The 26,350-nt window shown below is 32.4% G+C and overlaps 1 protein-coding gene across 2 annotated transcripts in view; it reads left to right on the forward strand.

Annotated features, from left to right (window-relative positions):
- LOC127717830 (extracellular tyrosine-protein kinase PKDCC-like) overlaps nucleotides 1–23,129 on the forward strand; it is a 40,178-nt gene extending 17,049 nt beyond the window's left edge. Inside the window, exons 1-2 of one of the 2 annotated variants that reach the window (XM_052223691.1) lie at nucleotides 12,222–12,356; nucleotides 22,038–23,129. In XM_052223691.1, coding sequence (XP_052079651.1) covers nucleotides 22,106–23,107 — 1,002 coding nt within the window. In that variant the 5' untranslated portion in view covers nucleotides 12,222–12,356; nucleotides 22,038–22,105 and the 3' untranslated portion in view covers nucleotides 23,108–23,129. Of the gene's footprint in view, nucleotides 1–12,221; nucleotides 12,357–22,037 lie in introns of those variants that run through there. The other variant, XM_052223692.1, reaches the window with a different exon arrangement.
- The last annotated feature ends 3,221 nt before the right edge of the window (nucleotides 23,130–26,350 follow it).

The raw sequence follows: 26,350 nt of genomic DNA on the forward strand, positions 1-26,350 counted from the left end.
ATCCATTAAAGCATTCATAACTAGACAAATATGACAAAAATAGGTTAAAGTTGTGATTGAAGGACCAAAAGTCATATAACCAACCAATTGACGATTTTAGTTATAATGAATTACTCGTAGAACGTGATTTGTTGATCAAATTGGCTTTCAAAGTTTTAGTTTATCTGTTCTATACTTTTCAAGGTGTTATTAAGACATAATAGAATTGGTAAAAATTGTCATTTTATGGCAACTAATCATATACAGAGTCCACAGACGACTTTGGCCATTTAGACTTATTTGAAGGTCTCATCTTTCTGATCATATTCTTAAGATTACACATTATCAGTCACGGAATAGACAGACCATTTTTATTATTTGAATTGTTAGTAGAACTCATGCTGATGGTCCATTTTACTGCTAACACTTTCTTATCAGGTAATTTGTTTTTCACACACAAAACAAAACAATGAGTAAACATCGTCAATAAAAATCAATAACTCCTATAAGGAATCTGATAACGATTTCGGCCATGAAACTAGATAAAATAACATGTCTTGCTGATCATGTTTGTTTTTTAGAGTTACTATTTATCTCTAATTGTTTTAATCGTCATTTAACACACACCGAATATCCGTTCCATATTCCGTGGAGGGATCCGAATCCCGAGGAGCAACTACTCTTTGTTTTGTGCAGTTCGTAAGTAAAATCTGGTTCCGATTCACATGGAGGATTATGGAAGAACCTAAAACAAAGCTGGGTATTATTTCACAAGGGTATACCAAAATGTTGTGATTGGCTTACAACGTCCTAACCAATTGGAATTCAACCAATGACTAGTCGAACTGCTGTGTCACTAGCCTGTCAACACTGAGATCGTAAGTTCGAATCCGGAATGTGGCCGGTGTGTTCGACTCCAATTTATATTGAATAGGACACTGTAGGTCGGTGTTTCTCACCCAGCACTCCGGCTTCCCCTGCCAATAAACACTGTCAGCCACGAAATAGCGCAGTAGTGTTGAAAATGGCGTTAAACATCAATCAATCAATCATCAATAACTAGTTTCATTAGCAGGTATACTCACGTCATACTTATTCTATTTTCAGCTACGTGCATGGTTCCATTACTGAGGTCTTCAAGAATTGAGGATATTGTCATCTAAGAATAAGAAAACAATTATCTGGTGCTAGTAATTGATTGCTAACTGTTTAATTGTTTTTCGTTTATTGTAGTATACAATTGTCATTTAAGGGCAATAACTAATATTATGAGTCAACTGAATATTTTAGCCATGATACTTATTTGTAGATGTTGATATATTTTTAGTTTGTAGTTTCTATTTATGTAGTATACTAAGTAGATAACCAAAACGCTTACAGTTTGTGAAAAATGGTCATTTAAAAGCAATTACTTTTACGGACGCCATCATAACTTAGTTGACCACTATTAAATTTCTGTGTCTCAGAAAACAAATATATTCCACGTGTCGTAATTCCAATCATATCCTACTGTCCTAGATAGTGACATTACCGAATACGATATATTGCAGGCATAGCAAAATGACGGGTGATAGTAGTGAAGCATGTTCTGCTTACCCGTCCGAGGTACCTGAGTCAACCCCTGATTTTTGGTGGGGTTCGTGTCTCTCATTCTTTAGTTTTCTCTGAGCTATTTTGTTATTGTTAATTGGTATGTCGTTTTTCCTTTTGTCCTGATGTTGTCTGTTTTATTATCCTCTTGATTTCTATGTAAGCCTAGTATCTTTTATGAGTTTTTTTTCTACATGTTCTTTTAAAAGCAATTACTTTTACGGACGCCATCATAACTTAGTTGACCACTATGAAATTTCTGTGTCTCAGAAAACAAATATATTCCACGTGTCGTAATTCCAATCATATCCTCCTGTCCTAGATAGTGACATTACCGAATACGATATATTGCAGGCATAGCAAAATGACGGGTGATAGTAGTGAAGCATGTTCTGCTTACCCGTCCGAGGTACCTGAGTCAACCCCTGATTTTTGGTGGGGTTCGTGTCTCTCATTCTTTTGTTTTCTGTGAGCTATTTTGTTATTGTTAATTGGTATGTCGTTTTTCCTTTTGTCGTGATGTTGTCTGTTTTATTATCCTCTTGATTTCTATGTAAGCCTAGTATCTTTTATGAGTTTTTTTCTTCATGTTCTTCTCTATCTCTAAAACGAAGTGGTCTGACAGCTTTGGTTGAAATGGGCATTTGGTAGATATTGACACCATGAACATTTCTGCCCGTAAGATTTTCTCTGTATATACTATACGTGCATTTTACCCCAAAGTTTTATATTTTATTGATGTTGTCATTTAAAATTGTGACTTGGATGGAGAGTTGTCTCATTGGCACTCATACCACATCTTCTTATATCTATTTAAGAATAAAAGTGATCAGAAATCGAGTGACTCTTGTTGATTGCAGTCTACCATAACTGTTTTTCGTTTATGGTGCTACAAATCAGACAGTTGGTTTGCGTCATCTTGGGGGTCTCGTATCAGTTTTGTTCATTGTTGGAGGCCGTGAATTGTAAGTGTTTACATCTTTGTCATTTGGTCCTTATTGATAGACATGATAGAAGTCGTATTGGAATGCACCATTATCTCCTAACTTGTGTATAAATGGTTTTATTCCCAAACCACATGTCATTCCAATTTACATTTGTGCCTCCTTTAGTAATTGTAATTTTAGTGTGTAAAATCGTTGACCGAACAACGTTAAATATGAAGCGCGAAAGCTAAAAATGTGCGCACGATCAACGTTTTTACATCCCTATAAAATTACAAAAAAATAAGCATTCAATTCTTAAAATCACATTTATATGCTACGAGTTGTATCAAGGAAAACATTTGGTTTGTTTTTCTATGCATTGTCGAGGAAATCATTGAAAGCACGTGCAGTCATAAATGTTGCATTTTACTGAGAGATAAAATATAGTTTTGCAATGCTATGCGATTTTTGTCAGCCAATCAAAAGGACAGATTCTTATGAAAGTATATGTATTGTAATCATAAAGAGATAGGTTAAGAATTGAGATCCTCGTGTAATAAAAGATAAACTAAAGTAAATATATTTGTGCAATAAAACCAGTAGCGAAAAAGAAATGAATTGGTGATTTTAGACTTACAGTACTATACCTCAATATTAAGCAACATCCGATCTTGTCCTTAAGCTAGGACCTGGAATAAAAATAAGTATTCACATATTGGTACGCTCCTAAGAAATGCCGTATTGGTACTAGTCTTATTTCAAACAATAATTGCACCAAAACTTTGTTGTCTTTCTTAATTAATTAAGGAGAGATTTGAAAATATTTAAATGAATAAGTGTATTGTAAGTTGAACTCTTGATAAAATCACTAAAATTTGCCATGATAAGCATGACTATTAATTTTCACTCACCTTTTCGCTTCTTATATTTCGTAAATAGGCGGCTTCTTTGTCGGATATTATGTCGTGAAATAAGTATATATTTGGATTTATATTCCCCAATTCAGCTTTAACGAGAAAAATTGGAATAGCAGTCGTCTTATATAAGCAAAACAGCCTAAATAGACCTCTGCAATTCTGAAAACGAAATCAAAAAAAGCAAACAGTATTCCACGATAACTATTTTTCAATTCACTAGTAAAAATTTGACTTTAAGACGATAAAATCATTTTGATATAAAATTATCGATAATTTATTATTTAACTTCTGTCGATCTGATATGGTTAAAGTTATATATTACTACGATAAATTGGCGTGAAACTTCCCTCGCATTCAATCACGTTTGGGGAGTATGAAATAAATATTCAAAACAAACTCCATAAAATTTGAGGGACCAAAATTTATTTCTTCATAGTATAAATCGAACGTTCTGAAAATTCAGATCCTTCAAATTTTACAGAGTTTGGTTTGAAAATTTATTTATACTCTCCGAAAGTGAAGCATCTTTGGAAATCAACTAGGTACTTCATCGCACATCTTGGATGAAATTGTTACTTATTTTGTCATTACTTTTGGATATGTCTAAAAATATTTTGCACCATCAAACACACAAAATGTAAGAATTTGTAAATGCTGTTAGTGAAGATCTCAAGGCAAAATTATGTCTCATAGAGGAAATTCTCTGACAGTCCAGACGAAAATAAATGGCTTCAGCGTTATGGCGTAGTAAATTTGGAGTAAAGTTTTCCGTGACGTCAGTCATTGGCTGCAATTTAAACACAGAAAAGGAGAAACAATCTGTAAATAAATCATGTCAATAAGCAAGTTATTGAACACTATTAAGATAAATAGACCAAAACAGACAAACCAAAAAGGTATATATATATATAGGCACTTAGAGTCAAGCGAATAGTTCCAACACAGAAATAACTAAAAAACGACTGAGTCAACTCGAAACCCGCTTGAAGAGAAGGGGTTATAAACACAGAACTATTCAAAAACGTTTTCAGAAAGCGGGAACTATTCCAAGGTCCAATTTGTTGGTGAGTCAAAGTAGCCTTTCCACAAACGCCTCAATGGCTATAGAAGTGATATCTCTAAGAGGCCACGTCTCCTAGTTAGTCAGCATTTCAGACAGTCGGGTCATAAACTTGATGACTTTACCCGCATGAAAGTCCTAGTGATTAAACAGAACATTCACTGGAGTGATGCCCAGAGACAGGTTCGGGAAAGCTTTTGGATAAAGGAACTAAATGTACATCATTCAAACGGCATCAATAAGAAATACTAGCAGTTTTATTTTACACTCATTTTGGGATGTACATATACACAGTCACGTCTATTGAGTATCGAGTTTTGTTTTATATTATGATGTTTAAGATTTGGGATTAAATCAATAGACCAAAACTTACACTTATTATTGAGCTATTTTTACACATACAATTAGTATTGTTAAAATTATTGACACTGACGAAGGCTATTTGTTAAGCCGAGATATTTGTCAACACGATTTTATAACACCATTTTCGAATATGACCATCTTATATTAGTACCGTTGTGCAAATCTTTAGACTTGTATATATATATATATATATATACATATAATTCATCTCAAACTTAGCCTAACAATGTTAGATGTACAAATTTGCGTTAGCAAATCTTTGCTCTTCTCTCAGCAGGATTCGAACCCTTGCTTATGTGACATCGTGGCAACACCGCCTGCACCGTTTCCAGCACACTAGACCACTCGACCACCTAGACTTTATAAAAACATAGCTTTCGGTGGTCGAGTACTGCTTTTCCTCGTCAGCTTTATTTAGGGTTGTTACTCAACCTCCGAAAGCTATATTTTTATATATGAATTTCGACAGTGTTTTTATAATATTTGGTGCACTATGTCTTTCAGTTGCAGTATATATTATAACATCAATGATCCCTATATTTTGGTTCAAATATTCATAAATAGTGTGTATGTTTGTCTTTTCGAAACTTGTTCTCAAGTTCAATGATTGATTGATTGATTGATTTGTTGGTGTTTAATGTCACTTTCAACACTATTGGCTATAATTTTTTCAACGTGCTTACCACGTACCGGACGGCATATTTATTCATCTTGTACAGCAAAAAGGACAACCTTGTACATGAACGAACGAATCAAAAACTTTTCTCACCAGGCTGAGCTTCAATAAAGGAAAGAAAATTCTTTTCATAATATATGGTCACTGCATCGGTACTGAAGTGTTATCAATAACACTTTTTGATGATAGTTTTTTTTATTCTATGAAAGACTTTATTAAAGAAAACATATTTTGAGGGTCTGTTTGGGTTATTCAGAAAAGAGAATAATGGGCCAATACTACAGAAAAAATGTTAAAAAAAATAAGGAATTGAGAAAAATGGACAAAATAAAAATACAGAATAAAGAATGATTGGGTGGTAAAATATAAAAAATTAAGCATAAAAGACTAAATCAATAAAAAAATAGAGAAAAATGGCTTAAAATATTAAAAAATACAGAATTGAAGTACCCCCATCCGGACTATCATTTATGAAGAAACTTAAAACGTACTAAAAAAAATTGTACCATCATGTTATAAATTTTTTTTTACAATATTCATGAAATTTTAATAGCTACTCGCATTGATTTCTTCCTGTATATTGATTCTATATGAATAATCCCGAGACATCCTTTTCAAACAAAAATCTTAGTTCCGCCAGTGTGATCCGAGGACATAGATTCATCCTTTGATTTTTCATTGTCTACAAATATAGTCCCTAGTGTGGACAGCGTACATGTATAACTTGCAAATTTTTTTATACACTTTCCAAATTTCTTTATTTATATTTTATGTGTGAAATATTAAGTAGGGGGATGAAATTACATGTTAACAAATTTGGGGGGTAAATACTTAGGTAAAGAAGTGACTTGGTCTAGTTAAAAAAAGACGATAAAAATTAGTATGTCTGCAGCTGAATTATAGACACTCTTAACATAGAATTGCCCATATTTTGAGTTAGAGCTGGTAGACATTTCTATAATCGCGATATATATGATACAAATATGATTTGTCGCAAAAGTAGAACACTACACTGTAAAAATCTTTTTGAGCTAATTAGAACAGGTGCTATTTATTTAATTTGAATTAATGATCCAAAAGAAATACACTACGAAAATACTGTGTTCTCGGGACAGTATATTGTGTTGATTGTTGGATGTATCTAACTTAGACCATTGTTCACAAGTGTGTGTTTACCACCTAATTGGCTTTAATAATGTGTTTTTCCCAACGGTCGCTTTTGTTCAATTTGTTCATTGGCATTATTCATGTTCATCGTATAACAAATGTATAATTGTTCTTTTAAAACCACAATCAGCCCATATTTTTACCTTAAGGATGTTCTCTCCTCTTGTTATTGATTTTATGCCAGATATTAGGATTCCTCTGGTTTTATCCATGTAGTGCCATTAAAAGATTTTCCCCGCTAACCCCTACTTTTCTTTTTATAATTTTATTAAACATAATTTAGAAAGCCATTTTTGGAAAGACTATAAAATCCTTGTTATTTTTTCTTATTTTTTTCAAGTAAAAGGATGTCAATGTTAACGAAAACAAGCACACGGACCCTTAATTTTTTTTCTGATTTTTTGGTTTCTTTATTTATAGACTATCTATTTATAACAGTCTTTTAAAAAGGTTGTTATTTTGAAACAGAGTAGCGAACATCCTTAATTTAACAATTTTACTATAATGCGGATGTCTCTTAAAAGATGATGTTATTTAATTTTTCAATAAGGAAAAGTCCTTAATTTTTACCTAATGCGCTTACTATTTGACTAACTTGATATCTTTCCATGATCTCCGATTTTTTTATTGCACCATGTGTTACCATGAGAAAGATAACGAATATTACATAACAATAAATCGACTAATTGACAACATATATTCGATTTAATAGTGAAATAAAAAAAAAGACATACAAGAAACTAAATCATGTAAAAGCAGCATTCAAAGCCAAATAATGTTTAGTGACGTCAATTAGGCGATAATTTATGGTCTAATTTCATATCTGTCATTTTGACAGGCCTGCCGAATGAATTAAAAAAAAAGCTAACGAAAAAGAGTCAATATGTTCTGTACTCTTCAGTAATAATTTAGATCCGTTCTCTTCGAAGAAAATACTAAAAAAGATGATAAAATGCATTCTAGCTGGTTATCAGGTGAACCAATTGTCCTCTGCGATAATGAGGCTGTGTTATATTTCAAATAGACGAAATATTTACACAAAGCCTATGGGGTTATATAAAGATCTGAGAACTAAACAAACAGTTTTTGTCTTAGAATATAGCTCATACCATACAATTCTCGGGTGAATCAGCTACTCTCCTTCTTTTGTCGGAATTTGTCGAGTTGAGACGAATATGCCTATCCATCTGTTACTTACATCATTTCATATTAACTTGGGACAGGCTAATAAAGAATATAATGGGGTTAAACATGTTCGTAGCACTCCCATTTATGAAACAGTGGCGTAACAGCACAACATAAGAAAAACTTAAAAAATCAGTGGAAAAGGGCTCGACACACCAGACCGGCACAAAGCGCAAACAAAAGCTACAAATGTAACAACAAACTACTGATCTATCATGTCTATGATAGAGTACTAGTATTTGCTGACAGCTAGTTAAAAGGCAGTTACAACTTACGACTTAGTCATATTTAAGACTACAATATCAATCAATCAGTACTCATCCAACGCGTTAAGTGTGAAGGCGTCATAAACATGTCCGAGAAAAGAATTAACGTGTGAAGTGCCAAACTGCAAATATCGACTGGGTGTCATCCGTTTACTTCAAAATGCAACTATGTTATCTAAAAAAAAAAAAATCAAAAGACGCAAACAAAAATTAACAGTACTCGCAATTGAATAACTTTGGTATATATAAATAAATAGTAATTATCATACTTCATGTTTACTGGCTAATACGAGGATAACATTCTACGCTATCACCCTCTAGTTGCTATAGGCGTTATTTTTATAAAGCATATTTTACTGGCAAACACGAGGAACTGAATCTATTTTAATCCTATTGATAAGGTTTTTCAATGTCTACCATAAATGAATGCAAAAAGTAAAATAACAAAAATACCGAACTCCAAATTTTATATACAAACACACAATTTTTATAGTATTCCATGCTTTTATTCGTATAATTGAAAAAGTTTACATTTAGTCTTTGGAAAGTTCAATAAATATATGAAAGTTTTAAAGAGTTTAGATAAAGATAGACTTGACAACTTTTTATTCGGGATATTCCTGAAATCATTTTTAACATTGATTAAAAATTTTGGTAGCAAAGCTATGTGATAAACAGATCTTAACACATTTTAAGAAAAGTCCCTAAAAATAACCTATATGCGAAATGTATAACACAGATGTCTTCAAACATTTCGGGAATTGTCACTTAAATATTTGGTATATGGTATCAAACAGTTGAAACGTATTTGAAACTGACACCAATTAACTTAAACATGCATGTTTCCTTGTAAGAGTTATCTCTCCGAATACTATTTTACTTGTTATCACTACTGCTTCACCTCATAAAAGTTATCAACAAATCTATTTTCCCAAATTGTTCCTTACATCATCAGAATATCAAGAATAATTTTGACTGAAAGCAGTCCAGAGACTCCATATGAGAGCATTTATCTTTTTCTGTTTGACATACTAGTAAGTGTTGTTGTAACTCGTAAAACGTAAGTAATAGAGACCTCAGGTTATCACTCTCCTCAGAAACCATAATATATATTGACAAAAGGTTTTTACCAATTTTTCAGTTGCAACATGTCATATTTAGTTAAAGGGGTACATTACATTGACATTTAATAGTTTTCTCCCAGAAATGTTTAAAATAAGATGTTTGGTGATTACAAATCATCGACTATCATGACCATACATAGTATATAGTATTGAATACAAAAGTTGGAATTAAGGACACACCAAGAGACACCCTCATCACTATATTATGGCACCCTCTTCATGAAGTTGTTGGTATAAAAAAAAGAGTGCACACGCTGAAGTGTCTCGCCTGTTTTACTTATCATTGAATTTATGTTGAAAGTTTGTAACATGAAGGTTTTACTGCAAGAATCACAAAGACTTAACATTATCAATGTTCTATGATAATGAGGTCATGGTCGGACAAACCAGGCCAGACAGACATGTACACCTTACAATCATTCCATTCAAAAAATATAGTTGACCTGTTGCTTAAAGTGTCTGATAAACTGACAAAATTAAGAAAACTTACCATTGACCAAAGAACCAAGATAATGAGGTCAAGGTCAGATAATACCTGCCAGACAGACATGTACACCATACAATTGTTCCATCACTAAATATAGCTGACCTATTGCTATTAGTATTTGAAAAACCGACCAAAACACAAATTTAACATTGACCAATGATTACCATGAAAATGAGGTAAAGGTAGACAAACACGTACACCTTACATTCATTCAAATTACACCAAACATAATTGACCTATTGGTTATAGTATTTGGAAAACAGACCAAAAACACAAAAACGTAACATTGACCAATGAACCATTAAAATGAGGTCAAGATCAGATGAAGACTGCCAGAGTGACATGTACACCTTTCAACCATTCCATACACCACATATAGTTAACCTACTGCTTGAAGTTTCTGAGGAACAGACCTAATCACGTAACTTTAACCTTGATCACTGATCCATGAAATGAGGTTGAGGTCAGGTGAACCTTATCTGAAAGATATGTAGGCGTTGCAAGAAACCGATATACCAAATATAGTTATCTTACTACTCATAATAACTGAGAAATTCACCTGATTTTTTTCAGTCGCTGAACCATGAAAATGAGATCATGGACAATGGACACATGACAGACGGAAACTTCGTAACATAAGGTATCTGCATACAAGGTATGAAACATTCAACTCTTCTACCTTCTGAAATATAAACCTTTATACAGACTTTAATACAAATGTATCGCATACTGCGACTTTCGTCGTAGGCGAGCCAATAAACACTGATAAAACAATCTTATTTGTGTATGGTATTGAAAGAAAAAACAAGTATGTAGTTGTCTGGAGACAAATAAATAAAAACAAGTCACTGTCCTGCAGAACAATGTGTGCAGGTTTGGTGAATTAGCTGTTTACCAGGAGTTGCAGATTTACAAGTACTATTAGCAGGCTATGCAATAGCCATGTCAATGTTTGATTAAAGTTGAAAGAAACAAACATTTGGTGGGACATTTTATTATCCTTGAAAAGAGATATTCTATTGGAAAAACAAATAGCATTGACTTACTAACCATTAGCGGTTTCCCTTAAACAGACCTAATCACAAACTTAACCATGTAAACAGAAGGAAAAAAAATATCATTTATCAAAAATCGCTGTGATAAAAAAAGCTCTTCCTTAAGCATGTCCCAAAATCATCTGTGTCTAATTCGCACTATTTGTGAAAGTGATTTTGTGACCATCAATTATAATGAACAAATGGCCAGCTCGGTTGATTACCGTATATAACTGCAACCAATATAAACCTGATATACAAACGTTCATGACAGTTTCACACTCGAAAAACATTTGAACAACCGTTTAAAGAACTTCACTATGAAATTATCAAGAAAACATCTCGACCAACCAACCCTATGTTTATGGGGCATGCAACTGGAAATACACCTAAATGTTTGTTTGGCCTAGGAAAAAATTAAACAAGAGTATACAAACACTGAAATGTCTTGCCTGCTTTACTTATGATTGAATTTATGTTGAAAGTCTGTAATAAATCTGACGGTTTTACTACAAATATCAATGACCCATGAAAATGAAGTCATGGTCAGTTGAACCATACGTGTCAGACATGTGCACCTTACAATCATTCCAAAAACCAAATATAGTGGCCTTACTGCTACTAGTATCCTAGGCATAGACCAAACCTCAAAACTAAACATTGTTCAATGAACCATGAAATTGAGGTCAATGTCAGATAATACCTGCCTGTCACACATGTACACCTTACAATCTTTCCATACACCAAATATAGTTGACATACTTCTTATTATATCTGAGATAACGACTTGACCACCTAACTTTAACCTTGATCACTGATTCATGAAATGAGGTTGAGGTCAGGTTAACAATGTTGCTTCTTTATTTGAAACCCGTGATTTGTTAATGTGTCCATAACAAGAATCTATCATTTAGCATATCTTTGAAATGAAAAGATACCTATCGTAATCGTAAAATGCATGACGGGAAAACTTGTTACTGTCATAATTATCTATTTGGAAGAGGGGAGAGTATCACAAAACAAAATGAAAATACGTAGTCATTCACAATAACATTCAGTACTGATACATGTAAATATCGATGAATCAAATTGTCCCTTTGCACCTATAATGTTCTTAACATAGACAAATAAAAATTAACTATTTTTGTGCAAAGTTTTTCCTGCTTACTAATTATAATATCCCTAAGATTCGTAAATGATCTAAAGGTACCCCATATGTTGAGCACTTGCAATATTTTAAGGTTAAACACAAGTCAATCGAAATCAAAATTCTTTATACAGTCTTTACTTTTGTTATATAACCTCCAACTGTTACTGGCGTAAGTTTCTAACTAAAAGGCACAAATAATAAGATATTGTTTGTATATTAAACGCTATCATTATATCTTAATGATTATGTAAGCTGTTGCACTAAGACCACTAATAAGATGTCACGATGTGATATTTTCATTTTTACTTGTTTATGTATTGACACGGGTCTTGAATGCCTTGTTTCAAATTATTAGCCTGATGAGGTTTTTTTTGGTAAACGCCTTTATTGCAGACTGTAAAACGGATATTATATATATACATGTTTAATTGAGTAAGTATTTTAGATAAAAAATCTCAATTAGGTTGTTATGTTTTGCATGTTTCTATATATTGTACATTTGTTCGTAATGGTGTATTGAAACTGAGGACGTGTCAATAGACTGCAACTATTTTCAATATGAAATAAGCACACGAAGTCATATATAAATTAAAAAAAATTAAAAAAAAACCAATTGTGTACTCATTGTAAATAGAAAAAAAAACACAATGGTTTAATGATTGCCCTACCCCTGCTACTCTTACTGTTATAATATATTATCTCTCTCTCTCTCTCTATCTCTCTCTCTCTCTCTCTCTCTCTCTCTCTCTCTCTCTCTCTCTATATATATATATATATTTATATATATACAACTCGTCTAAACATCAGCCCAAAAATGTTAGATCTGTAAATTTGCTTTCGCAAAGTGTTTGTTCTTCCATCGCCGAGATTCGAACTCATGCTACTGAGATATCGTGACACCAAATCGCCTGCACTGTATCGGACGCGCTAGACCACACGACCACATAGGCTTCACAATAATAAAGCTTTCGGTTGCCGGGTGTTACCTTTCCTCGTCAGTTTTAATCTAGCGTTGTAATACAGTACATGATATATAAGGCATGAAGATGGAATTGTTACAGATCAGCTGAAATATCTATTGTAAAGGATCCTACAAATTAATGTAAGATACAGTCACAGAAATATTTATATTCATAAGTACGTCTGAACCAATGACAACTCTACAGCAGATTTATCCATCGGATCACCAGCAGTGATGGTGATACATGGCTGTGTATATTCTGTATATACAACTCGTCTAAACATCAGCCCAACAATGTTAGATCTGTCAATGTGCTTTCGCAAATTGTTTGTTCTTCCCTCGCCGGGATATAAATATAATTATTTCTGTGACTGTATCTTGCATTAATTTGTAGGATATACAGAATGTACACAGTCATGTATCACCATCACTGCTGGTGATCCGATGGATAAATCTGCTGTAGAGTTGTCACTGGTTCAGACGTACTTATATATATATATACTTACTTTGGTATTACAATGCAATAACTTCACATTCAATGGTGAACACTTTCTCCAAGTTAATGCAATGGGAACAAAGATGGCCCCGTCTTATGCCAATATTTTTATGGGGAAATTAGAACAGAGAATTCTCAATTCTTCTCTTTATCAACCCCTCGCTTGGTTCCGATTTATCGATGATATTGACATGAAGTGGGATAATACTGAACAAGAACTAAATTTGTTCATTCAACATGCCAACGATGCCCATTCCTCAATAAAATTCACATATGAAATCTCTGACTCTAAGATCACATTTCTAGACACTACAACGCAAGTTAGGGATGGAAACATATTTACAGATCTGTATTGCAAGCCCACAGACAAACATCAATATCTATCTCCTTTGAGTTGTCACCCCAAACATTGCACCAAGAGCATTCCCTACAGTCAGGCCATACAAATAAAAAGGATTTGCTCCACCAACGATATTGCAAAAAAACGACTACAAGAACTTTGCGGTCACCTAAAACATCGGGGCTACAAAAGAAAAGACATTGATAAAGGTTTTTCTCGCGCTAACAACATCAGCCGAGATGAACTTTTACAATATAAAGTCAAAAAGGTCAACAGGAGGGTGCCTTTTGTGTTGACTTACCATCCAAAATTTGACAACTTATCTCACCTAATCCGCGAAAATTGGAAAGAAATCGAAAAACATCCTAAACTATCCAAGATCTTTCCCGTGCCACCTGTACTGGCATTCCGTAGGCCCAAAAGCCTTAAAGACTTGCTGGTGAGAGCTGATTTATCCTCTCAAGCAGGCTCTTCGTCTGTGGGCTCTTGCAAGGGTTGCGGAAACAAACGATGTCTGACTTGCAAACAAATACTGGTTACCCAGACTTTTAACAGTCACTCCACTGGTACAGAATACACCATATTTTGCAATGTTGTGTATCCCCTACAATGTAAATGTGGTAAACAGTATGTTGGCGAGTCAGAGCAGCCGTTTCACAAACGAATGAACGGTCATCGTAGCGACTACCAATGCAAGCCAGACCTCCCTCTCAGTCGACATTTGAGATCCCCTGGCCACACTAAGGCAGATCTCAATCGACTGACCATTACAATCATTGACCACAACTCTGCTTGGTCTACGGAGGATAGACTCACTCGGGAAAGATTTTGGATAAGAAAATTAACAACTTTGGCACCAAATGGGATAAATAAAAAAGATGTAGTTCGACTCCATGCAGTGCTTCACATTTGGGTTATATTACTTATTATATCAGTCTCTGTTTCCATTTCTTTACCTTACTCATCTCTAAAATCTGTTGAATATACCAATTTAAATTGCTTAATTTTTTGAGGGATGTAAAAGTACCAAGCCACGTTCAACTAGTTAATCTTAGTCAAAATTTATAATTATATTTTAACGGCCGTTTGTTTGCGATGTTTAAATACGCAGACTCTGCTGTAACTGCTCTACCGTTGTCAAATTTGAAGTATTTACAAATTTAGATCGTTCAGTGCTGTTTATTTGGAATTCTTATTGACGCAATAGTTCTTGTAACATCATAACTGTCGTCACCGTTAAAGCTTTAGAATTGTGCTAGTTCATATCGCACATTATTATTCTTATTTAAAGCATATATTTGAACTCTCTGTTGTAATTAGTCATATAACCTATGTCGTGTTTAACACATATTTAGAATTGTGCAAGCGTCTTACCTGATGTTCGGTTTGACTTTTTTATTGTATAAATTTCAAGATTGTTATAGTTTAATCTAAGTAGACTGATATATGATTCATTCAACATCACAATCATATTTACTAAAGAAGGATATCTGTTATCCGAAATATTTATAAATATATATATACAAGTCTAAATTGATAATAACGTTCAAACATATGATTGCGTTGGATAAAAACCCCAATTTTTATACGTGTGCATGCAAAACAAATTTCTTGGTAGAGGGGTCTAAATACATCACAAACATTTTCCAAAAGACCAAAAAGTGAAAAAAGTATATTTTAAAAATGCAATTGACTAGCAGGTCGAACAACGGATGTCCTTAAACCCTGCTGACTGCCATTGGTAATTGACAAATAAATGGATCACCAGATGTAACCAAATGGATCTTAACTATGAATTTAATACCAAACAGAAAACAATAAACTTGCGGAAAAGATGGTATACCGCAAACAAAAGGCGCAAAAATTAATACACCATATCCGGATTTCGACAATTAATGTCTCTTCAGTGATGTTTGGATCGAAACGGTATTTGGAAGGCCATATAATTTAATCAATTAAGGATAGTCTCTTGAAATTTGAAGAGTCGAAATAGGATGAACGGATCATACAAACCCGAAGGTAAATATAATACAAGCCCAAACGAAAAAATATAATAAGTCTAAATTGAAAACAACGTTCAAACCTATGATTGCGTTGGATAAAAACTTCAATTTTTATACGTGTATATGATGGGCTTTTAGGTGTTTATGATCTTAAGTCAATTAGCTTACATTTCGGTTCCCAAACTTTGAAATGCAAAGAGCTTAATATTTAACTCGAACGCATCTGATAAAGAATACCCCCCCCCTTTCACCAAAAAAATACAAAATAAAAAAAAAAAAAAAAAATCGTGTGTAGTACGCATTGAAATCAGTCTCCGTTGTATTCATTCAGTTTATATGTTAGTGTTGGAAGTTCAACTTGAATTTAATAAGCATGGTAATTTTAATGGACACAAATATAGATATGTTATTTGTTTATTTTCCTAACAAAGGTTATAATTAAGATATTTACATGTGTCTACTAAAATACAAAAATGGTCCTGCAGTTAACAATTTAAAACATAAGTGATCTGTTGTGTATCTCCTATAGATATATGTTTGACTAGATCGATGTTCGGACCAAAATCGGTTTTGGTCTTCATGGCACCAAAATTCTATATGAAGTTTTGTTTGTCTTTTATGGTTTTCTTATTTGCCTAGTGTTGTTTGTTTTTCTTGGACCTATGGCTTTTGAATACATTCTTTGTATCTTATATCACCTTTTTGAAAAGCAGATTGCTTTTATGAATGAGAGAAAAAAAAATTGTTATTGAAACTTCAGGGTGAATTGCATGTTTGAATAACACTAAGAAGACATGTTTACAAATCAGCAGTATAACAATGTATAAGGAGTTTAAGATTGCCTTCAATCACTGTGAACATTCTTTCGTACGGTATTATATAGTAAATGAATTACTTCTTTGATATTGTATTTTTTTACCTTTATATATCGTTGTTTTAGAATAAATTATTCTGTTATGCTGATTTTATTTTATGTTCTTTGATATACCTATCGCATGTTCTCTAAATGAGACGAAAGAATCTTTCTAAACCCCATATTATATCCCTCGTATTCCTGTGTCTGTCGTTAATTGAAAACTTTTTCAGCGGTTATCTTCTGTCTTTACGCTGAGTGTATATTGTTGTTCATGTTGTTCCTATTATGAGAAATTAATCATTGTTGATGCTGATATAGTCTATTATTTTCTGTTTAATTTTTTCACAACTTTAAGACCAGATACAATTACAGCTTGAAATATGGCATGTACATATTTATTTTTGTATATTGCGCTCAATAAAAAAACTTTGGTAATATTTGTGGTTATGTTACAGTCTTATTGATGTTAGTTAGTTTACTTGTGCATGTTTCGCATATTAATGATATATATCTTAAAATTAGAAAAATGTAAATTGAAATTCGGAATCGAAGCTTAGAAGCTTTAAACAGTTTTGTCTAATATAACATATCTTTAAATTTATCGTCAAAAGCTCCATATCTTTCCAGGTGGAACTCCAATAACGGTTACATATTTGGTTCAATACTGACTCGCATTACAAGATTATTTGTTATATATTGTATGAGTGTGTCAAATATGATAAAATTATGTATTAATTGAAAACTTGTTTTATTAACATGTTCAATAGGAAACAAATTGTTGGAAAAAAAATAAGCATTTCAACACAAATCAATGACTTGCTTTATTTTATATTTCGTTTATAAATAAATTTCAAAATGTCGAAATAGGATGAACGGATCATACAAACCCGAAGGTAAATATAATACAAGCCCAAACGAAAAAAATATAATAAGTCTAAATTGAAAACAACGTTCAAACCTATGATTGCGTTGGATAAAAACAGCAATTTTTATACGTGTATATGATGGGCTTTTAGGTGTTTATGATCTTAAGTCAATTAGCTTACATTTCGGTTCCCGAACTTTGAAATGCGAAGAGCTTAATATTTAACTCGAACGCATCTGATAAAGAATACCCCCCCCCCTTTCACCAAAAAAATACAAAATAAAAAAAAAAAAAAAAAATCGTGTGTAGTACGCATTGAAATCAGTCTCCGTTGTATTCATTCAGTTTATATGTTAGTGTTGGAAGTTCAACTTGAATTTAATAAGCATGGTATTTTTAATGGACACAAATATAGATATGTTATTTGTTTATTTTCCTAACAAAGGTTATAATTAAGATATTTACATGTGTCTACTAAAATACAAAAATGGTCCCGCAGTTAACAATTTAAAACATAAGTGATCTGTTGTGTATCTCCTATAGATATATGTTTGACTAGATCGATGTTCGGACCAAAATCGGTTTTGGTCTTCATGGCAACAAAATTCTATATGAAGTTTTGTTTGTCTTTTATGGTTTTCTTATTTGCCTAGTGTTGTTTGTTTTTCTTGGACCTATGGCTTTTGAATACATTCTTTGTATCTTATATCACCCTTTTTGAAAAGCAGATTGCTTTTATGAATGAGAGAAAAAAAATTGCTATTGAAACTTCAGGGTGAATTGCATGTTTGAATAACACTAAGAAGACATGTTTACAAATCAGCAGTATAACATTGTATAAGGAGTTTAAGATTGCCTTCAATCACTGTGAACATTCTTTCGTACGGTATTATATAGTAAATGAATTACTTCTTTGATATTGTATTTTTTTACCTTTATATATCGTTGTTTTAGAATAAATTATTCTGTTATGCTGATTTTATTTTATGTTCTTTGATATACCTATCGCATGTTCTCTAAATGAGACGAAAGAATCTTTCTAAACCCCATATTATATCCCTCGTATTCCTGTGTCTGTCGTTAATTGAAAACTTTTTCAGCGGTTATCTTCTGTCTTTACGCTGAGTGTATATTGTTGTTCATGTTGTTCCTATTATGAGAAATTAATCATTGTTGATGCTGATATAGTCTATTATTTTCTGTTTAATTTTTTCTCAACTTTAAGACCAGATACAATTACAGCTTGAAATATGGCATGTACATATTTATTTTTGTATATTGCGCTCAATAAAAAAACTTTGGTAATATTTGTGGTTATGTTGCAGTCTTATTGATGTAACCCAAAAACTTCGTTCATTCATTCTTTCATAACACTTGTAAAATATACTTTTTGTAGACAGTTTTAAGATTGATAAAAAATGTTTTGTGTGCATACTTCTGTTTCGTTTTTTTGATATTTGAAATGTTTAATGACAATGCCACTATGTTTTAGAGAGTCGAAATATTTTTGTGGTTGAAATGCTATAACAAAATATTTCAACCAACAACAGAGAATTTTTTTGAAAATTAGTCTTTTTCATATACAGGATTACCCCTCATTAATTACTCCTATATTTTATGTAGTGTGCCCAGTGTCAAAAAGGTCTCTATTAAACGAGCTTTAAGTTAATTGATCATTACATTTTTCAATCATGATTGTCGACATAAGTTCTCGTGTTCATGAAAAAGAACACAACATAGAGCAACAAACGACAACTACTGAATAACAGGCTCCTGACTTTTAATCATGTGGACAGGAACATGCAGAATGTGGCGGGTGTTAAACCTGTTTGTGAGCGTTCAACCCTCCCCGTACCTAAGACAAATATCTAACAACATAACGTAAGAACAAACGGTAGATGGCTCGACTCATCAAACCGGCATGTAGCACAAAAACAACTAAACACACAAGGCCGTTAGTTTTCTCAATTGAATTGTGTCATATTTTTCATGTCTGGGACTTTTATAATCGACTATATGGTATGGGTTTTTCTGATTGTTGAAGGCCGTACGGTTGCCTATAATTGCTACGTCCACTTCATTTGAACTTGGGTGGATAGTTGTCTCATTAGCAATCATACGACATCTCCTTATTTTTATAACTTAAAGACAAAGGACACACATTAACGATCTAAAAGTACTAGCAGTTACTTAAAGCTAGTTTAATGACGTCATCAACAGTCTGAGAAAAGCCTGACTTTATGCAATGTCAAACTATACGTACATAATATTGACAGAAAGCAGGACCATAAGTTATCACGAATTTAAAATAATACCTATTTAGTTATATTTTAGTTGTAAAAAGAACAAAACCAATGTTGGTACCAATAGACATTATCTTCAAATATAGAATACATTTTTTCTTAATATACGTGCTTTATTAACAACATAACCGTAATAGATGTACGTTTACAAAAGAGATAAAAAAAATGTACACACTAAAATGTGCTAAACATGATTGAATTTACATTAAAAGTCTTAAAGAAAAAAGGTTATACAGGGTATAACATCAAATGAATTTATCAATGATTCATAAATGAGTTCAAGGGCAGATAAACTCTGCCACAAGACCTGTACACCTTGCTATTATTCCATACACCAAATATATTCGACCCACTGCTCATAATATCCGCAATACAAAATTGACCACGAAAACTTTACCTTGTTCACTGACCCATGAAATGAGATCGAGGTCAGGTGAACCATGTCTGACGGACATGTATACCTTGCAAGGATACCATATACTAGTAACCGAATATAGTTATCTTATGACTCATAATAAGTGAGACATTCACATGACGAAAACACTATACAGTTGTTTAAGTAGTCGCTGAACCATGAAAATGAGGTCCGAGACAATGATCATTTAATAGATGGAAAATTCGTAAAACAACTCATCTATATGCTAGGTATAAGGCATCCAGGTCCTCTATACCCGAAATTTAAATAGTTAACGCCTTCGCCAACGTCGGGTGGTATTCTCTATTATCGCATTCTGCGATTTGCATCGCAGGCAAGACAAAATATCTGTCATGTGGTCTCTGACCTAAACGTGGTCGGTGGGCTCCCAAACTAACAGTAGACAATGAAACGTAATAGCTTCTTCTAGCTTCTAGCAACCATTTTCCTATGTTGTCTATAAGTGTTTGTAAAATACATCGATGATGCACAGAACCCTCTTCTTGTAGATATTGTTTAAGTACACGTCAATTTTATAGCAAATGTCTGTTCAATAAGTCATATAAATATGTAGAAATGAATGATAGACCTGTTCCTAGTTGACATTCTGTTTCCATAACTTTGCCGCCCCCTCCCCACTTGCAGTTCTTCTCATTTCTATAAAGCAAAGATATTACAAGTTATGAAACAAAGTCGAATTGTATATGCTTCCGCTCTCACCAAAAGAAAATTGAAAATTTAACCAGAAATTGACGAACAATTACTACCAAAAGACGAAAATACTATTTTTTGGGGGAGGGGGGGGGGGGGGGGGTAGTGGTGGGGGAACAACTTATTAATATTGATATTTAAAAAAAACTTCTTTAGAGTTCAATTGTATTGAATTTATAATATAAAAATTCTACATTTTGAAATTGTAATGACATGGTGTTATTTAACAGCTGAATAAAAATTGTAAATATTCCCTTATAAGTTCAAATGTCAATCTCGAAACGTATTTGGAAACAGAATTATGAAATAAGTCCTAAATGAAGAAAAGATATTTATCATGCTTTTAATTTTTTGAAAACCGCAACTGAATAAATCTGAAAATTTACTGAAAGACTGGAAATGACTTAATAATGTATTGGTCCGATCAAAACGACCGTTTTAGATCGCCATTAGTTTACTTGTGCATGTTTCGCATATTAATGATATATATCTTAAAATTAGAAAAATGTAAATTGAAATTCGGAATCGAAGCTTAGAAGCTTTAAACAGTTTTGTCTAATGTAACATATCTTCAAATTTATCGTCAAAAGCTCCATATTTTTCCAGGTGGAACTCCAATAACGGTTACATATTTGGTTCTGTCAAATATGATAAAATTATGTATTAATTGAAAACTTGTTTTAATAACATGATTGTTCAATAGGAAACAAATTGTTGGAAAAAAATAAGTATTTCAACACAAATCAATGACTTGCTTTATTTTATATTTCTTTTATAAATAAATTTCAATACACCCATTAGAGTACAAAACAATGTTTGTTTTTGCATCGTAGTAACATATTCCCATCCTAGTATATACGTCTCTTCTACGGCAGACATTTAACACCATCATTATTCATCGTTTGAAAATCACATTGACTGAGTGTTAAAACGGAAATATCGGATATTATGTGCAAAACCTTTTTTTTGTTTTCTGTCAGAAGTCTACTTCAGAACATTTACATATTACACATTACTTTCCTTCTCTATATCATCTTTTTGTCATTTCGAAAATTAGTTGAAAACTATTGATGATCTCTTGTTTTGAACAATTAGAACTGTTAAAATAACTTGCATCAACACATAAGTCTACTGCCGTTAAAATTCATATTTTTCTTTTCCAGCTTTTGCTCATTCCACTTCAAGAAGAAAAAGTGTATTTGGTTCAAAGCTGCGTTATTGTTATACGACTATGAGACATATCACGTATAAAGTCTTTGTTGCTGGTTTTCGAATTACTTTTTTTATCACAGTAGTTTTATTATTATTACGCACATCTCTGATATCTAGAAATATTCAAAGAGTCAAACAATATTTTACTTTCGAATATACCTATAAGGTAATTGAAGAGAAGTACATATTTAACTGCACGAATATGGATAAAATCAGAATAACTAAATATGAAGTTGGAGATGGGAGGTCAAAAGTCGTTGACATTGGATATTTCAATGGACAGGTATTAGCTGTTAAGCGGTTGTCAATCTTAAAACAGGAAGGCATGGGATGGGAATCAAGGCAGATGTTTTTTATGAAGGAAATCATTATGCGGGATCAACTTGAACATTCTTCCATCATTAAAATGTATGGCTTTTGCCTACGACATTTACATATAGACTATCAAGGACAGAACTTACTCAAATATTCTGATATTTCGGCTGTTTATGAGTACGGGAATGCATTTGATGTTCGTACTAAATATTTCACAATACAAGAACGACTAAGACATGCTTTGGAACTTGCTGATTTATTATCATATCTTCATAGTTCGCCTTTGGGATCAATGCTTATTGTAGACTTTAAAAGTGATCATTTTCTTATGGTAAACAACAGAATTAAGCTTATTGATCTTGATTATATCTCCAATGTAGAACATGGCTGTCATCTAAATCAAACATTTACTCCGTGTCCATTCAATTGTCCTTGTGAACCCTTAAACAAGGTTGAAAGATCAACAACATTTTGTGAACCGGGAAGTAATTGCAATGTAGGCGTATGTAGAGGTTGCAATGTTAGATTTAACATTTATAATATGTATAACACATTTCTGAAGTATTTATTAGAACCTTCTGTGTTTCCTGTCGAAAGTCGTCGGTCACTAACTGATTTGTTATCTAGATTGCTCAATAATAGTGTTAAAATCGAGGAGTTCGTTAACGGGCTTATTTCAATTCTGCGTATACACACAAAAGGTTAATAAATACTATACTGCAACTGTCCTTTTTGTGTTTTGCGATTGCATTGACCTTTAAAACATTTGTGATATACAGTCAGTGTTTGTGACTTTGATAATGTGTTTCTATGAGTTTTATTTATAACGTCTTGAAAGAATGCATGTTTATATGTTCAGAATGCTGAATATTTACGTCGTACGCATCAAATTCCAAATTGTTCGTTTCTACCCAAAATATTTCATTTGGAACAGTTGTAAGAATTGCAGTATGAACAATCGTATATTGTCTTAAGACAAAACATTCATTCGTTTCAATAAAGCCTTGCATACTACCTGTTTCCAAGCCTTGTACATAATTGTTACATGTATATTTTGAGACAATCTATACTGTCACTGAATTGTGTAATCTTCCCAATTAAACGTTTATGGTGTAATGGCGTTTGGTTTTAGAGGAATGTTTACACAATTTAACATGTTTCTTGACTGTTGTTTTCTATTTGTCATTTCACACGTACCCAAAGTAATCTATTATCACACTGAAAGTTGAGACAGACATATATGATGGTTAGAACATTTTTATGTTTAAAGTACTATTCAGCCTTGTAAAATCAGATTTTGTGTCAGGGTAATTGTCATTGTTTGGGCTATCTTGTTGAGGGTATAACTGTATATGTGTTGTTTTATTTTTACAAAACAGGATTTTATCAAACTATATTCATATGCTCTCGACCTGAAGACTGGATTCTAGGCATTCAAACAACGGTTATCTACTGAATAAGCTGGAGAATGTTATGTAAACGATAAAATTACATTCATTCAATCTCTTCAATTATCTGGTATAAAAATAGTTTGAAATATTTATAGAAAGATGTATTAGCAAACAACTTATAATAGGAGAACACCAACTATAATTATAGTAATAGTAACAATAATAATACTAACAATCAATAGTATCATCATCTTCCGTTTTTTTTTAAATTGATTTTAATTGCATCTCATACTCATTATTCTATGATATTGCAATATCTAAATACACTCTTAGTTTTTAATTGCCTAGAGGACAACTTTATTTATATTCTCCAGTATATGTTATGGCAAGTGTATAAACTAATAAATTACATATATATATTTGCGATTTCTGTAGATATTTATGCTTTTACCGATAAAATTGTATATAAGACAAATGTGGCGTTCACGTTAGAGTAAAACCTTATCAGTGGTTTGTTGGATCTTACTCATATCCGTATAATAGTTTATCGTGATCCAAAGTTAATGTGCGTCCCATGATTATTTAAGGTCATATCTTGAAGCTTGGATTTAGTTATTAAATAGGGCATTAGCTACGAGAAATAAAAAAAATAAAATATGATTTTTTTTGGTTAAATCGATATCATTAATGAAAGTGAAATAATGAAATAATAATTCGCTTTTCGCCAGTTTGGTTAAATTTTGTTAAAATGAGCTAAGAAACATCGCTGATGAATTATTCACTTGCAAGTGAATAATTCGACCTCATTGAAATCGTATTCATGTGACACTCTATTTAACCCCTTAGCTAGAGATGGGTTACGCTTTCAGCTATTAAAAGGAAAATAACTTCATCATTAAAAGTGAAACAAAGTAAACCATTTGGTTGACTGGTTCGATCGACAAAAACCCATTCTTATACAGGTAAGTCCAATTGCACTGTTCGATATCTATTTATGTCTTTATTTATATCTATATCGGGTTAAATGACCGTCGACAGTTTTCGGAGTTTACCTCGATGGTTAATTAGATGGCGTCTAGATGAAAATACACACAAAATGTGGATACAAATTATCAAGTGCATTCATTGTTAATTGTTCATTTTAGACTTTTTGTAAGTTTGATATACGTTTTAGTAGATAATGAATCAAATAGGAGAATTTGAGTGGAATTGGTGAACATGAATTTGACAGCTTTAATACCCCTTTAAGTATAATTTGAAAAGCAAACGTTATTATCATATTCTTTACTTACAGGGCACAACTTTTAAATCATGCATTCACCTTTACAATGTGTTGAAATGATTCAAAAATCACAGAAATGCGACACCCAGTAGTTGTACATTAGATAATCATTTGGCATTACCAAGGTCATATCTAGATGGTTAACGTTATATTCATTCAAAATGTTAGATGTTTATGACATACCATTAATATTTTAACACAAACTTTTCACATATATTTTCGATTAACAATCTATTCAATCAACTTTATTTACTCGAATAAACTTTCCCCGTGGCATAAATGTAGCCTAATTAATTCCTCCACGTTCATATGATCAGGCAAATGTTACCTAATTACTTAAAAATACCTTTAAAGTAGATTACAATTTAAGTCTATATAAGGTTTAAATTCTTGCACTCGTTCATCTGAATACCTACGGAGTATGCGTTACTGCTGTTATCTAGAATATATAGTGTGCATTATACTTAAACATTTAGCTTTAAAATTTCAGTCTATGAATTAATGTATCTATAGACAATAGTGGTGTATTGACTTGACATAAACACGAAATAAGGATAAGGTTTAAAAACAGGACAATGCGAAGGTCTGATCCATTCAAAATACATCATAAAAATTGTTTGTGTGTGTATTTTTAATTATGACCTGTAATTAAAAGAGGGACAAAAGATTCCAGAGGGATAGTCAAACTCACAGATCGAAAGCAAACTGACAATGCCATGGCCAAAAACAAAAAGACAAACAGACAAATATTAGTACAGATGACACAACATAGAAAACTAAAGACTAAGCAACACCAACCCCACCAAAATACCTATTCATTCATCGACAACGTTATTTTTAAAAACCTCAAATTACGACTTTACATTAGTCTTATCTTGTGTCAAGTTTGCAGTTATTATGCAAACTTAAAAAAACAACATTCATAATTAAAGATATCTGAGACATAAGTCATTTTGATAGTAAATTAGTGAAAGAAATACAAAGGAGAAATACAAACATAATTTAAAGGAAGAACGGCAATACAATGGCCCAAAGAAAAACAAACTGACAAATAGCAATTCACAATACAATTCACATTACAATACACATTACAATACACAGTGAAACATGCTAAAGCAAAAAAACAACATATTACTATACTTAACAAGTTGAGAAAAAAAAAGAAGTACAATGCAAGCATTTAAACAAAATCATCATATACTTTTAACAAGAATGTGTCCATAGTACACGGATGCCCCACTCGCACTATCATTTTCTATGTTCAGTGGACCGTGAA

Source organism: Mytilus californianus, unplaced genomic scaffold, assembly GCF_021869535.1.
Source record: "Mytilus californianus isolate M0D057914Y unplaced genomic scaffold, xbMytCali1.0.p SCAF_10, whole genome shotgun sequence".
NCBI lineage: Eukaryota > Metazoa > Mollusca > Bivalvia > Mytilida > Mytilidae > Mytilus > Mytilus californianus.